This window comes from Cupressus sempervirens, chromosome 5 (assembly GCF_028749045.1).
Source record: "Cupressus sempervirens isolate cs-2001-9-10 chromosome 5, ASM2874904v1, whole genome shotgun sequence".
Lineage (NCBI taxonomy): Eukaryota > Viridiplantae > Streptophyta > Pinopsida > Cupressales > Cupressaceae > Cupressus > Cupressus sempervirens.
The window spans coordinates 298,084,727-298,101,813 of NC_143122.1; the positions used below are offsets into that span (position 1 = coordinate 298,084,727).

Sequence of the window (17,087 nt, forward strand, 5' to 3'; positions counted from 1 at the left end):
TGTTGTAGTATGTCAGGAATTTATTAAGGATTAAATCTTAAACACTTCCTTGACCAATCTGATTATGGAGACAAAAAGTTATAATGTTTTTATTTCAATCTTTTGGGTGTGTAGAAAATTATGTAGAAAGAATGCCAACCATCTAACAATATGCCTTATGTAGTTATGAATGCTTGAAATTGATTTTGACAAGTTTATTCTTAGGAAATTGTCCTTTCCCAACTTTCCCTTGTGTATAGGACTTGAAACCTTTGGAGTGGGATTATCGTGGTACTAGTACAATAGTATTTAGTCAAGCAAGTAATGATGTTTTCCAAAACTAATTTGGAACTATATCCTTGCATTACAAAAGTCAATGTTCTCCTACAAATTTTAGAAGAATACTTATAAACCAATATAGTCAGCTACCAATCTGAAAATATTAACATCTATCATATTATAGGAAATTTAATGTTTAAATCTTCAAAGGTCGTTAACCAAGTTAAAGGAAATTACATAGCTGAATACATAGACATACTTGAGAGCCCTGTTGTTTTCTACAATGTGCACATAAGCTGTAACAAACATATTTCTCAATATCTGAGTCTTCCATGACTTATCTTAGGCGTATTCCTAGGAGGGCATAGGCTACTATGAACCTTAGTCTTCTACACTATAGCTGATAATTTGATATATGTTTTAAACTTTTGATTTCATGGATTTCATATATCGTAGACATTTGACAGTGACACTATGTTTAACTTTATATTATGTTATTTAATTTTTTTCCCTTCAAAAATTCACTTATATACTTATGTGATCTATGCAACATTGTGTATGAGTGTTGAGTAGCTTCTATTTATCTCAATTATTGTGTATTTGATGTTAATTGACTAAATGATGCATGAAAAAATCTTTAAATCCTTATAAATCTTTAAATTTCATTTGTTTTTCAATTTTTCGAGTCCTAGCCAAGTCCAAGTCCAATTTTGACTTTCCGAGTCAGAGGCGAATCCAAGTCCCGTAACATTGGTATATTGTGTTTGCAAATATTTGATACATAGTATTTGTAGAACTTTGTAAATGTATGCATTCTATAAATATTATAATATTATGTGTTCTATAAATATTTTGTATGCATATCTTGTGGATTTTGTAAGGTACATATCATATACATTTATATATTATATATGCTAAGTTATTGATTCTGGTTTTGATGCTGCTGTGGGTGCGGGATTTTGATGCACGATTTTTTTTTTGATTTTGGATGCATCTCTCTCTATATATATACATGCAAAGAAATGAAACAAATATACAAAAATAAACCATTCCATAGAATGATACTTCACCATTGATAGTACAACTTTAAACTTTAAAAACATAAAGTGACAATATACAAATTGAAATAAAATGGAGCAAAACAAGAATGAAAAAAATGAATTAAACACATGCAAAATAGTCACTTAAGGGACTTAGGGCGTCCAAAAGGCCTTTAGTGCCAGCTATTGTTCCCTCCTATTTTCCAAGTTATGACTCCGCCTTTTTCACACTCGCAATCAACCTAAATGGGTTGCCAAGACTTGCAGCTATGGTACCACTGTAATATCCCAATCTAGGTACTTGCACTATTTTTACCATAAAACACCTATATTTGAATTACTCAAATTTTCATTGCTGTTTGTTGTTTATTGTACTAGAAATTTGTGTACTTGGTAGGTTGGTTTTTTTGATGCATGCAATAATAGAGTTCGTGTTGAAAGAACATATATAATTTTAGAACATTAAAAACTCATAAACATGCACTTGACCCTTTTAGTATTAATACTATTGGTGTAACAACCGGTTTTCTTCTAACTAACTTCATCATTAAACTAACTGAATTATATTTCATATTCACATGGCATAGGATTCAACAACTATTTAAAAACTGAATATTTAAGTCTATATTGCTTTGCTATTCTATCAAGATTATCATTAGCTAATAATTTATAAAATCAGTTGAAAATAAATACTGAACTAATTATAGTTGACTGAAACGGAAATGCAGATTTAAATGCACATGATCAACTAACTAATTTTAAGAAAGTATCTAACTTTATAGTAAATGATTCTTAAAGCTTGAAAAGAAAATACTAAACTTACAGGTTAATTATAACATATAGTCTTTATTTATGATTCTTCCATAATTGGTTGTCCAAGCTCTAGCTTTGGTGAGAGGAGAAGCATTATCATAGGCTTAACCTCCGAGCCGCGAACCTTTTTACTTATCCCCACATGTTCTAAATTAATAGAACGGCCCTCCCTACCCCGAGGTTAGGCTTGGGAAGTTCATTGATCCAACCATCAGAGTAATTAGGTGAGTTGAGGTCCCAGCAGTTAGTCGAAGGAATAACTGAAGCATTTGGACAACAACACGATCAATTTGTTGTGGCAAGTCTGCCTATTACCACCCTGGCCAAGGATTTTGAAATGTGGGTTTCTAACCCGATCTCCACCACTCAGCTTGACAACTAATTTCAAAAGTGGAACTTGCATGAGCTTAACATATATTAGTTTGTTTATGTATAAATGAATTGGTTACTGATTTCATTCTTGTATTTCTTTTTAACAGCTTCATCTACACCTCCTCACCATAATTAGGCCATCAAGCTGGTGTCTCCTTGGTGCCTGAACAATTAGCTTTTACTAGTATATCTTGTACCTATTCAAAAGATTCTGGCTCTTTAGCCTACGAATTCCTTGTTACTTGAATTCATCTCAGATTTGATCATTATTCCATATTGTATAACATCTTTTATCAAGAAGTAAAAAGAAACATTCAAGAAAGCTTGGTAGAGTTAAAAAAAAAAATGTTCAGATATAATGATTAAGACATTCTTTATATTCGAATTAATGTTGTGGCAGTTGACTAATCTTGGAGATTTTATTAAACTGGATTACTAACTGTAGTCGACTTCATCTATGAAATATAAACATTTATGAGACGTCTAAATGTGTACATTTGACCATAATACAGTTAAGTTTTCTTCCAAACAGGAAAACGACAAGATTAAAATGAATATTTGGAAAAATAAGGGATTCTAATTTGGTTTTCAACAAAAACGACTCAGCATATTAATAGGTATGAATGAAAAAGAGGGATCACAACTTACGTGACACACTGTCACCATAACAAGGAGACTCCCGCTTGGCACAATTCATCTCTCTGTTCTAAATTTGCAGCGTGACTTGGGAATAATAGTAGGAACGAGATGTTGTAAGCTTCGATGATAAGTTGCAGTAATATGAAGGCAGAGACAACTTCGAGCATGAAGGTTAATTGATTCACTATCAATGATGCTCGAAACATGACAAAAGATGAATTAATAAGTCCGACCCAACCTTACAGCTAACCAGCAGTTACAAAAGATTATGCTCGATTCTTTATTTCAATCGGCTAGAAGGAAAATAAAGAGGGAAAAATTATAAAGAAAGGAAAATGAAGAGTCTTATTAAAATAATTATATCATTTATATTATCTTATCATCTTGATTAAGTTTATAAGTACGTATTTGCAAGGTGGCATTATTGGATTAATGATTTTAATGTAATGGTGCCACCTTGTAATTATTTATCTATGATCTTAATTGAGATAATAAAATAATATTAAGTGATATTATTATTTGATAAATTTATTAGAAGTAAGAACTTTGTTTATTTTTAATATTTATATTGTTTTTACTTAAAGCTCATGCGGTTCCACCAAGAAATATATTGTCAAGTCCTAATAACCTTGCCAGGGCGGTTTCTAAGGCAAACCTACCACTTCTGATGACTGAACCTTATGACCATCCCCTCCTGATGACCTCGTTTTGTAATGCTTCCCCTCTCTCTCCGGTCTTCATCCTGCAACCTTGAAAACAACATTCTTGCCAAAACAACAATTCAAGATTCATAATTTGTTAGATAAAATCATCAACTGATCGTTAGGAAATTTTATTATAATAACTAACTCATTCATCATAATTGTACAATGGCTAAAATTAACTGACTCCATTTCACATGAACACAATGGCTAGATTTAACTATTAGAATAATCTTTAATGCTCACTATTGTAGCTTATTGTAAATATTAGAATGTTTCTAATATTTAGGTGTAGTGTAGAATAGAATGTTTCTATTCTATTCTAATCTCCTTTTGTATATATTGATCGTTTTGATCTCTGTTTAATTAATCAAGCATTCTGCCATTTACATTTGTAACATGGTATCAGAGCCTAATACATTATTTCGAAAATTTATAATTTCTTTTGAAATTATTGGTGCATAAATTTTTTGAAATTATTCTATACATTTATTGGTGCTCGTTCTGAGTAACCTGCCTAGGGTTTTCGGCTTACAGGAAAAAATCCCTAATTCGGGTTTGTCTGCAAATCCCAAATTTGGGTTGTTTGCAAATCATCTATCCAAATCACGTCCGGTTTTTGTTTGGCGATCTCTCTGCTCACGCCGGATTTGTAACTGCTGGTTCACACGACGGCTAGGGTTTTTGTTGCAACGAATCATAACTTCCAGTTCGTGCATCTCTGTACATTATTTTTTTTCCTTGCAGGGTCAAACAACAAGCTCTGCCGGTGTACTTCGCATGCAACTTGGAAACAACAAAGGTCATTTTTTTAACCCGAAAATGGAGAACTTCATGTCATTTTTTCTTCTATTCGAGTGATCTCTGGGTGTCATTTTCCCTCCTCCAAACTGCTGTGACTTCATTCCAACATTGGTCGTCTCTTCAAACGGCAATTTTTGCTCAAAACAACATTATTTCTGCATTTTTCGACCTCCACGTCCGCCGAATGTTATTCTACTCGAAACCCTAGTTTTTGACCTCAGAAATTTTTTTTGATCACATATTCTTGGTGGGATTTTCGAGATCTCAAATAGGTCTTCATCAATTTTTTGTGGGTACCTTGTTTTCCGTGCCTTGATTTTCAAGCCAGCAAATCCAAATTTTGACAACATTTTATTTCTAGGTTTTTCGAGCTCTTTTCTAGGTACTTCTCCAATTCTTTTGGGTTTTTCATTTTTGCACCTCAAAGTTTGTGCCATTTGAGATATTCACATGTTATGAGCATCTGTATCAGCGACATCAAAAGTCAGACTCAATTCAACAGCAAGCCAATGCTGCCCAACACTCAGAGCAGAAAGAATCCATCTATCATGCCTTTATGGCCAGCATACCTGCAAATCATGTGAAATCTTTTGCCTGGTACATCGATTCTGGTGCCTCCAAACATTTCACTTATAGGCGTGATTGGTTTGTCGAATTTACTCCCTATTCTGATTCAGTAATCTTTGGAGGCAGGGAAGAATACAATATTGTCGGCAAGGGCAATGTTCAGATTCAGTCTGGAGGAAGAAAACTCATGTTCCTCAATGTATGTTATAATCCTTGCATGAAACATAATCTTCTGTTTGTTAGTTAGATTATGAAGCACTCTCCTTAGTTGGATGTCGTTTTCAGTGGAAATAAGTGTTCGATTATTGATCGTGCTTCTCGCACTACCCTTGCTGTCGGTCTTGAGGATCATGGTATTTATAGGCTTGTAGATTTAGGAGATTCCCTTGAGCATGCCTTCATCGCCGAATCATCCGCTCTCAACAGCCTTTGGCATCAACGATACAATCATCTAAACATTCAATATCTAGCACAACTTGCTCGGGATAATTTAGTCCATGGCCTACCTAATATCCAGACCCAGAACCATCGCATTTGCGGAGCTTGCCAAGCAGGGAAGCAACATAGGACACCATTTAAGAATGGCGAATCATGGCGGGCATCTAGAGTGCTCCAGCTAGTCCACGCTGATGTATGTGGTCCTATGAATACTCCTTCTATTACTGGGAACAGGTATTTCTTACTCTTTGTGGATGATTTCAATCGCAAAATGTGGGTATATTTTCTTAAGCAAAAATCAGATGCTTTTCCTGTATTTCAGCAGTTCAAAGCTCTAGTAGAAAAAGAGTCTGGTTCCTCCATCTGTACTCTTAGGACTGATAATGGGGGGGAATTCTATTCTTCTGCTTTCTCTGCCTTCTGTACTACTCATGGCATTAGACGTCAATTCACCACACCTCACACCCCTCAGCAAAACGGTGTTGTAGAGAGTCGAAACCGTACCATAACAGAAATGGCTAGGGCTATGCTAGAACATAGAAATGTTCTCAGAAAATATTGGGCAGAAGCAGTATCCACAGCGGTCTACCTTCTCAACCGGTCACCCACCCTTGCCATTAATCATAAGACTCTTGAGGAAGCTTGGTCTGGTCGCAAACCTAGCATCAACCATTTGAAAGTTTTTGGCTCTCTGGCATATGTATGGATTCCTGATGCCAAACGCACTAAGTTGGATTCCAAAAGCCAAAAACTTATGTTTACAAGATACAGTCACACACATAAGGCCTACAGACTGATTGATGTAAATACTGATTGTTTAATCCTCAATCGTGATGTTGTGTTTGATGAGGAACTCGGACCATTTCCGCTCTTTGACTCTCCATCGCATTCTAAGATTCAGTCTTCAGCAATCTTTGACTTGGGTTCTTCTATTTTACATGAGTCATCTGATGCTACTGATACACCACCTCAGCGACTTCCTGATACTATAGCCCCTGCTCCTGCTCCTCATCCAGCTATTTCGACAGCATTTGATATTGGCTCCTCGACTCTTCGGCCAAAATGGTGGGCTCAAACGATTAGTGATCTTCGTCCTGATGAACTCATTGAGGGTAGAACCTCCACAAATAAGAGCATTCAACACAACACAGTTAATATAGCTCTTAATGGCCAACATCCATAGTATCCCTGAGCCCCAGACATATGCAGAGGCCAAAGGAATTCCAGAATGGGAACAAGCAATGGATGCTGAGCTTCAGAGTCTTCAAAAGAACCACACGTGGGTTCTTTCAGATCTCTCTCTTGGGAAGAAACCCATTAGCTGTAAATGGGTCTATAAGGTCAAGTACCATGCAAATGGTACCTTGGACAAATACAAAGCCAGACTTGTTGCTCAAGGATTGACCCAGCGCGAAGGCATTGACTATGAGGAGACATTTGCTCCAACAGCCAAGATGAGCACTATTCGCATTCTTCTTGCCATTGCAGCTCAGTATGGTTGGAAAGTTCATCAGATGGATGTGAAGAGTGCTTTTCTCAATGGTGAATTATAGGAAGAAGTCTACATGACATAGCCCCTAGGTTTTAAGGTTGTCGGTTCAGAACCAAAAGTATGTAGACTCCAGAAGGCCATCTATGGTCTTAAACAGGCTCCTAGGGCTTGGTACATAAAGATTGATCAGTACTTGGTTACTCAGGGATTTTAGCGCAACTTTTCAGATAGTAATTTGTATATTAAACACTCTGGTAATGATATTCTTTTTCTTGTTGTCTATGTGGATGATCTGATCATTACTGGGAGTTCAGAACATTTGATTTCAGATATCAAACAGGATCTATGTAGAACTTTTGATATGACCGATCTTGGATTGCTTCATTATTGTTTAGGTATTGAGGTTTGGCAGACTGACAACAGTATTTTTTTGTCTCAGTCCAAGTATGCCAGAAATTTGCTTGACAGGTTTCGAATGCAGGATTGTAAACCTGCCTCCACTCTTATGGAGACTGGTATGAAATTGTCCACACAATCTGATTCTCCTCCTATAGATGAAACACTCTTCAGGCAGCTAGTAGGTAGTCTCATCTACCTTACTACTATTAGACCTGATCTCAGTTTTGTAGTCAGCTACATCTCACGGTTCATGACAAATCCCAAGACTGATCATTGGATTGCAGCGAAACGTGTGTTACACTATGCACATGGTACTTCAGATTATGGTCTTCTTTACACTAGGAGTACTACTCCTTAGCTTAGTGGATTCACTGATTCTGATTGGGCCGACTCAGTTGATGACAAGAAATCCACTTCTGGTTTTGTGTTCAGTATTGGATCTGCAGCAGTTACCTGGACCAGTAAGAAGCAACAGGCACATGCACTCTCCTCTACAGAAGCAAAATACAGAGGAGCTGTCAAGGCAGCTTGTGAAGCAGTTTGGCTCCGTCAGATGCTTGCAGATATGCATATTTCTCAAGCAGGTCCAACTTCTTTGTTTTCAGACAATCAGGCAGTACTCAAACTTGCCAAAAACCTAGTGTTTCATGAATGAACCAAGCACATAGAGCTTCATTGCCATTATATCCGACAATTAGTAGAAGATGGATCTATTCAGTTACTCTATGTCCCTATTTTAGAGCAACCAGTAGATATTTTCACGAAACCCCTTGGTCCTGACAAGTTTGTTAAATTCAGGGGATCTATTGGTGTAGTAAATAGATTGAGCATTATGGGAGGGGTATTAGAATAATCTTTAATGCTCACTATTGTAGCTTATTGTAAATATTAGAATGTTTCTAATATTTAGGTGTAGTGTAGAATAGAATGTTTCTATTTTATTCTAATCTCCTTTTGTATATATTGATCGTTTTGATCTCTGTTTAATCAATCAAGTATTCTGCCATTTACATTTGTAACATTAACTGACTCAGTTTCATATGATAATTAGATTGATGCAACGGCTAAAATTAACTGCTTCAATTTCACATGAATATGAAGAAATAAACAACGGCTATAACTACCATGATATAACAACGACTATAATGAACTAACTCAATTTCACATGAACATGAAAAGTTAATTTGGTTCAATGCCAATATTTAGTTAAAAAATTTTAGGGCAAAGATTGGGATGTAACAATTGGCTTCAGCACCATATTGAAAATCAGAATAAATTTAACTTAATTGTTATTAGTGATTAGCATTGAAAGTTACTTCTGTGACTGGCACTCAATATACAAGTATTTATGTCTCAAATGCCCAATCTTTCAATATCATTATCAGAAATATAGAGTAACATTTTTTTCTATAACAGCGGATATGATTCAGAAGCTGTGCTAGGTACAATAACAATTATAAATGAAGAATGCTTATCACAGGCTTGCTGCACTAGCTCAAAGTTACATTTGTTTTTCACTGTTCTCCCTTATGCTGAGTCAAATAGCCTTAGCATCCATGTTGATATCCCTCTCTTCATCACACTTTAGTTAAAAATCAAACCCTTAACCCCTGAAAATTTGTCTACAATGGAGTCTTAAAAAATTTGGTCTAGTTACGAAGTCCATCACGAAAGAGTCAAGTTTTTGTTCGACACTCGTTATTTTACTGAAGGCTTCTGTCCTCAGCTTCTCAGCATCATATAAATTCATCACACCAAGCCATAAGTATACCTTACTGCAGCATTAAGAACCTCCTTATAAAGATCTCCAGGCACTTCCTAGAAGATTAGCCCAACTTTAATCATGGTTACACCGCCCTTGGGGACGGGGAGACGAGGGAATAAGTTTCCAGGATGGGGGGCCAAAGGGCCTCAATTCGGGGATGATGTGGGACAGTGGCAGGGAACGGGAGAGGTGGGGGATGGGGGGTTGTATATACTATATAATAATATAAGACATAAAGATGTAAAATACTAATTTACTAAAATTTAAATACTCGAGTCTTAAACATTACATTGAAGATTGAACATGATAGTGGAACATTGAACATTGAACAAATAAATATTAAGATTTTAGATACTTGAATGAGAAAATGAAAGAGTTCTAACTTCTATTATACAAATATTAAATAATAATAGTCATAGATATCAAAAGTATGAGTATCTCATCATAGAGATGATTATATTGAGCAACATGCTATTATATTCAATACGTTCAATAGAATATTAAAACATGTTTAATTTTTATTTTTTTTAACTTTTTTTTTTTGGTTGGATAGGGCACACCCAGCCGTCCCTTGGAAGGGTGAGGGGACTTATTCCCATCCCCCGTTCCCAATGAGATGACGACCCAATGGAAGCATTGTTGGGGACGTGGGAACGTCGTCCCCTTGTCCTGGGTGCATCCTTGTCTCGGGTGCATCAGGTGAAAAGGGCAGGGACGCATCCCCGTGTTACTATGACTTTAATATTTGTCATAAGTGGAGAACTTTATTGAATAAGTTGACTTATTTTATAAGTAAATTAATCAATTAAATTCTTCCCTTTGATAATAATATTAATTATTAGACAACTTGATTAACTAAATTCAGTCAATTTATAAAAAACTGGGGACATTAAAGGGCATACTAGATTGAGGGGGTATTATCAGATGGGGTAAGTTTCACTTATAATGTTATAAGGATCGCATATGTCACCCATGTTTTAACTTGAATGGCAAAGACCTTTGGGTTTAGAACTACATAAAATATTTCTCTAGATTTGAGAGCTGAACAGCTGCTGTCCTTGCAACATACCTTCAGTATTATGCCAAATCCTCGAAGAAGAATCTTTATGCACCTCTTCTTGTTTCCTTATGATTGAAGTATTCCTCACACTGACAGACTATTGGACTTTAATGATATTATTAACAGAATCTTTATGCACTGTTTTCTCGTGCTTCAATGATATTATTTTCAGAATTTTCAGAATTTTGATAGACATAGGTGAAATGAAAATGTAAAATTCTCTACATTCTCTCTTGAAATGGTTAGTCTAGTTTGGAGAAATAACACAAGTGGTATTACTTTGCATTTATATGACATTTTTTGATTGGTGATCAAAATATCCATAGCTGTAAGAGGTGTGCATAATTTTTTTCCAACTGAAGCCAACACTCATCTTTTTTATTTCTTTTGCACACAGGTTCATAAAATCCATTTTTTTGGAGTGCAAAACCATATATTACAGCTAGAATCATTTAATTGTAATTAGATGATACTCTCGACTATACAAGATACTTGCTAGTTGGAAACAAGATTGTTTTTTTATACTAGATTTTTTGTGTGATATAATTGCAGTTGGAAATATGCTAATAATATCAAAGAAAACTTACAACGATGTATATAATTATTTTCAGGTTAGGTTTCAACTTGGAAATCCTGGCAGCCACTTGTTTGCAGTTGTCATGCTTGTCATTGTATCTGTAATGTATGCAGTTCCGGTAAGATCATATTGACATTCATGTGAAATGCTAAATGAAAACTTATCACTTGGTACATTGATATTTTTGTAGATTTAAATGGAAGCAAGTTTGCAGCTAATGAAATGGAAACTTTTGCATAAAAAAGGAAATGACACTCTTGAATTATTGGTCATGAACTTCTAAGTTAATAAATGTATTTGGACTGCTTCGAAATTATTTCAGGTAGCTAGAAAACAGTACATACCTACTCCAAGGATGTCACAAGTGGACGAGAATGATCTCATTCCTATTCCTCTAGCTACTGTTCATCACAAAAAATACTTGGATGAGAAATCTGAAGCATTTAGTGGAGATGTTGAAATGGAACGAATCCCTCTAAAAAGTGTTCCTGCATTTGTTGAAGTAGAATCAGTAGAAACATCTGTCCATGGCAATACAAAGGAACATATGGAGGTCCAAAAGGTTGTTGATCTCAATGTTTGGGAAAGTCTTGTGGCAATTGACTTTTGGTAATTTATTTTCTTTTTCTTTGCATGTATAGCATGCAAATATGTGTTTCCAAATAGGTGTTCTCCCATTCAAAAGTAGTATCTTGCGCAGTTTCTGGCACCATGCAGACTAATCTTCCTCCATTATAAATAATGCGTGATGGCTATGATAACTAGAACATTTTTCTTGCAGGCTTGTCACTTTTGTGGTTGTTAGTGGTGGTGGTAGCGGGCTTGCTATTATAAATAATTTTGCACAAGTAAGTAAAAGGTTATGTTTCTTAGAAGTGCAAAATTGATTGGGTTGATACATTCTTTGTTTTGTGAAAATCCATGAAATAAAATGCACGAGATCTTTCTGATCACTTAAATCTTTCACTAGGATTTCATGCATGGTATTCAGTAACTTTTGTGGGCTGTGTCAACATGAGAGAATCTAGTAGTAGAATTCATGTTTCATCATAATCTTTCTTTCCAGCTTTATTTAATCATCATAGCATTTTGGTTGTAAACATAGTTTTAAATCCTTAATACTTGTACTATATGAAGCTAGTCTTCCTTACTTGGACCTTTTAGAATTAAAATGTTTAAAATCCCAGCTATCCTATGGTTTGTCAGTGAATGCGATATTCTGACCTGCACAGTTGCAATTTCTTGTTTTCTACGTGTTCATGTTGTAGAACTTCTTTTGTTGGTAAATTCTGGTCATGGGGAACACACCCTTTCAGAAAAAGAGGATAAAGAATAAAATAATTCATGAAACCCATAAAATGTGGTACATTACAACTAAAGAGGACTCCTTAAAGTCAATGATGGAATCTAATGGAGAGTCTCTTTGAACCAAGTTTGAAGTATTCTTAATTTCTTACCCTACTTGATATGTTTTGAAGATGTATATTTTGTGGAGTCGAGACATTTGAGGTTGCACTATTTCTTTTATTTGGGACAATGGTGTTATGAAACTTGATAGTTTGATACTAAACAACGGAGACAAAACAAATCATTGTTTTATTGCTTGAAGCCGAACTCATCAATATTGACTGCTATGCTCATATATTGACAGATAATATGTCAAGGGCAAATATTTCTTGGGTGGAGGCTTCAATATGTTAATTGTGACACCTTGAAGATCATTTTGGGCCCGTAACCATTCGTTCATAGATAATAAATAGTGGACACATTGCAAAATGCATTCTTCTATCTGATTATATATCAGTACTGTGGGTGCTTGAATAGCAATGAAATATCTTTTGCATGACTAAAGGTAATGTTATAAGGTCATATGATTTCCAGAAATTGGATCGAAGCATAACTCCTAGTGATGGGAGGCACTACAAGAAGTTGGCGACAAGCTTAATTTTCACCATCAATAGAGAGATGGTGTTGTTGTCATTCTAAATAAATTATAAGTATGTTTGAGTGTGGTAGAGCAGTAACCTTGAATTTCAGTATAGTCAATCCTTGCTCCTATTGTGACCATATTAACACCACAATGGTTATTGAGACACCCTGATAGGGGGATCAAATTGATGGTTACTTCGTGCCTATGTGAGACTTTCAGGATTCTTGGATCCTTGAATTCATATGATGATGACACCATGTAAGAGGTATAGCACGGCACCTGATTGTTGATAATTTTCAAGGATTTGACGACATCATTAGCATTCACACTTCGAGGAGGTTACAATATTGAAAATAATTGCAGATGTCAAAATGAGTTACCCTTTGTTGGATTCAGGATCACAAGAGCATGTCTTGATGTTTCATCATTTATTGGTCATGACTAGGGGATATCATGATAGAGAGATTATTGCAGCCATGGAGAACATTATGGTCTTGTGTATTGAGGAGATGGATGTTACATTGCAACCTATCCCATCCATGCTTTTGGCTGTTTGGGAAGAAGAATGTGTTCCTTCTACTCATGCATGTGAATTGGTCAAAATATATTGAAAAAAATGTGAGGGGAAATTGAACCCTTACTTGTGTAAGGATAAGGAAGTTTCTGTTAGCAATGAGGATGATAGGCTAGATGGCACAAGGAGCCCTAAAGAGAATGGAGACATATTCACAGGTTCACATTAGCCATATGAAGACTTGAACAAGCAAGAATCAACTATTGTACCTTCAAGTGCAGACCACATAAGCCCTCATGGAAACTACAAGGTTGAAGAAAGGGATTCCGCAAAGTTTCCAAACCAGCATACCTTCCCATCTTGTTGGTAAGGAATGCATTCTCAATTTGGATAGTGGTGATGTTCATGCATATGGAAGCAATACAAGAATTTGTTCATGTAGTGAGATTGATGTCTTTTGCACTATACACATGATTACATTGGAGGAGTACTTGTTAAGATCGTTTGAGACATATTGTCTTAGTGAGCTGATTGCAGGGGACCAAGAAGCCGCCACGATAAGATCTTACAATTTGATAATGTTTGGTTTGTCATGGATGCTTCACCATGGAATTGATTGGAGGCAAATATTAGATCAACTAAGGAGATTCAGGGTTGGATGAGTCCTACAACAACTAAGGCATTTCTGAGAACATGTGGCAAAGACACTCCAAGAAAACATAATTCTAATTTCACGAATTTAACTGGTTGTCTCTTGTTGTCATGAGCATTGCATTGAGAACAACCAAGAGTGTCATGTCCCCAATTTTCTGGTGACAGTTCGATTTAATTAATTTAATTAATGGTTGTCCAAGGACGACTAATTAGTTATTTTAATTAAATAAATAAATATTAAAAGATGACCTTGTATTTAATAAAGTGACTTGGAAAATATTTAATAAAGTCACCTAAGAGATAAGATCAAAAAGGTTCTAGAAGTCTCTGGAGAGGATGGAGGGAAAAGAATAAATAGGCACCTCGGGGCTCCATTCGAATCAGGAAGTTGATTATCTCTCTTTGTGTTTCAGATTGTGATTCAATCACGGGTGCATTGTGGAACCTAGGGTTTTCGCAATTGTCACAGTTGGCCATTGAGAACGATAACTCTCAATTGGTACGCAATTTTGAGGGTGTGAAATATCATCTGAATTATTGCAGATTGGAGGTGACATTCAGTCATTTCATCAGGGACAAAATCTGTGGCCTAAGGCCAAATCTTGCGATTCATTGATCATTGGAGGTTCAGTTAGAAAGGGATTAACTAATTGCAGTATTAGAGGAAATTCGGAAGGAAGTCGGGAAGAGAGTTTAAAGAGACAAGGATCCGATTCAGATCAACAGGTCAAGAAGGGTTCGAATTTTCAGAAGAAGTTCGATTGCTGATTAAGGAAGTTCCAAGTGTGAGCAGATCAGGGGTCAAAGAACGAATCTTCCAAAATATCTTGTCAACTAGCATTTCCATATCCGAGATCTGGAGCCGTAAGCTATCACAGATATCATTTTTATAAGGCGACACCATTGGATTCTTGAATCAGACGGATTAAACTATACCCGTCGGGCAATTTGGATTCGTGGGTTCTGCATTACGGATCTGAAGACAGGCGTCTTCCTTCATTTTTCGACATTGTCCGAAGATCAATAAATATTGTAGGAATTGGGAACTCTTGCATCACTTGATTTGTCCGAGACTAGCGAATTACATCCATCGAATCAGGGCTTAGATGGTCTGCTACACCAGGTTGAAATTTCATGGTTACCTCTCACACGTCTTTTAGCCGATGACATATCTCTGCAATAGTTAATGTGGCAAGGATTTCTACCATCGTCCCTGCAAAAACATTCAGCCAAAAAGCATCTGCAATACTGCTCCATTCATCGTCTCCCATGGCGGCAGGTTCTTGAAAACCAGGCGGGCTCCAGTGACGATGGAAAACAAGATTCTATCCATTCTCGTATATAATCAAATTTAGCAACATCGTATTGCTCTAGCTTCGCTTCGTTGACACTTTGGATCATGTCGGATAACACAGCTTGCACAGAATCTGACCCCGAAAATCTTCTTTTGTCCGCTTTTGCACTCACGGGTCCGATATGATTCCCAAGCTTCGTGGCCAGAAAACCAACCTTGACATTCATCTCTTTGGATATGGTGGGATTACTGAATGGAAGTCTCCCTTGTATGATATCTTGTAAGTCCAGGCCATTGGCTTTTGCCCATGAATTAATCAACCAGTAAATAGCCTCCTAATTGCAACCTCAGACCGATGAGATTTGTGTACGAATAAGGAAGCCACGGCAGAGGAAGAAATGGTCCATTAACTAGCGGGACATGACCACGTATTCTGATCTTTCTTTGGCAGATTATATAGAAGAGAGACGGCACCACATCCTGTCCATTGGGTGATGACTCTGAATCGAATCCTGTTATCCGATTACCAGGTTCTTCATTGCTCAGTTGTAATTCTTTTAGACTTTGTTATTCTTCAATTTGATTGTTAAAAAACAAGGGTGCTAGATCTCTTGCAAATTCGTCATTTCATAAGGGTTAGCCTTGTCTCATGTATTTGATGAGTAACTACTCTCTAGTATTGTTACTTTAGTGTCTTATTAGTGAGGTTCACTCAATAGTATCTAAGTTTGACTGCAAACCGCTTGACAAAATGTCGGAATCCTGAAGTAATAAGTTTATTTTGGTGCTGGAGTAAGCAATAACCTGTCGGGGATATTTCAGTGGTATCAGAGCGGTTTTCTTGCCATCCTGTGGGGTGAGAACCGACTTACATGAGTAATCAGCACTCGACTTCAACCAAGATGTACAGGTACAGCACAAAGTCTCCAAGGACACAATCTTGGACAAGTAATAGACACAGTATTCAGAGTCGGAATTGTGGAAAGGAGGACTATTCAGACATTCAGGACGAGCTCAGAAAAATCAGACATAACATGTCTGAACTGTTGGTTAAGCACCACAGTATGATTGACAGGCTGTCCGTCCCAGCTAAGGTGAATAAATCAACTGGATTTCGTTTTGGCAAATCTTCTCACAAAGCGTTGACTGATACAATGAGAGATGTTACTAGGAACCTTAATGAGGAGTTCGAGAAACAAGTGTGCAACCGGTCAGAGGTTTCAGTTCGGTCACAGGAAGAAGTGATGAAGGATATTACGCTGATGGATAGTAATTGTCAACTTGATACTTCAATTGAGACAGTTGTATACAGGTTTCCCAAGGGTGATGTCTCAGATACTAAAGGTGGTTCGGTTCCGACAGTCAATGATTACAGTAAAGTGAGTTCAGATGATGATGAAGATATCATTATGCATGATGATGAGATACCTGGTGGAAATGAGCAGACATCGAGCATTCATGATTTTGCTGAGAGAGAGTACCAGGCTCAGTTAGATGCTTCATCACATGAGGATGAGAATGGCAGTACTTCACATGATTTGTCCAGCCAGCTGAAGGTAAGCAAAGATAGTATTGTGGCTTCTTTATCTCATCATGACAGGATGCGGGAGATGTTAGAAGAGCACATCCAGATGATTCAGTTACAAGGAAGACATAAGGGAGTTCAAGCAAAATCTTCCTGTTGTGACTTACATGCAATTGGTGAAGGAATGGGAACGACTAAGTTGAGCTATTTACATCTTCTATCAGATCGTGATCATCTTCTAAGCC

General features: G+C 36.5%; 1 protein-coding gene across 5 annotated transcripts in view; it reads left to right on the forward strand.

The window, feature by feature from the left end:
- Positions 1-17,087, forward strand: part of LOC149555752 (protein NUCLEAR FUSION DEFECTIVE 4-like) — a 105,868-nt gene that overhangs the window by 37,631 nt on the left and 51,150 nt on the right. For all 5 annotated transcript variants that reach the window (XR_016364556.1, XR_016364557.1, XM_089829901.1 and 2 more), the window contains exons 9-11: positions 10,960-11,043; positions 11,248-11,534; positions 11,707-11,773. Coding sequence is in view for 3 of the 5 variants with exons in the window: in XM_089829901.1 (XP_089686027.1) it covers positions 10,960-11,043; positions 11,248-11,534; positions 11,707-11,773 (438 nt within the window). In the remaining 2 variants the exon portion in view is untranslated. The remainder of the gene's footprint in view (positions 1-10,959; positions 11,044-11,247; positions 11,535-11,706; positions 11,774-17,087) is intronic.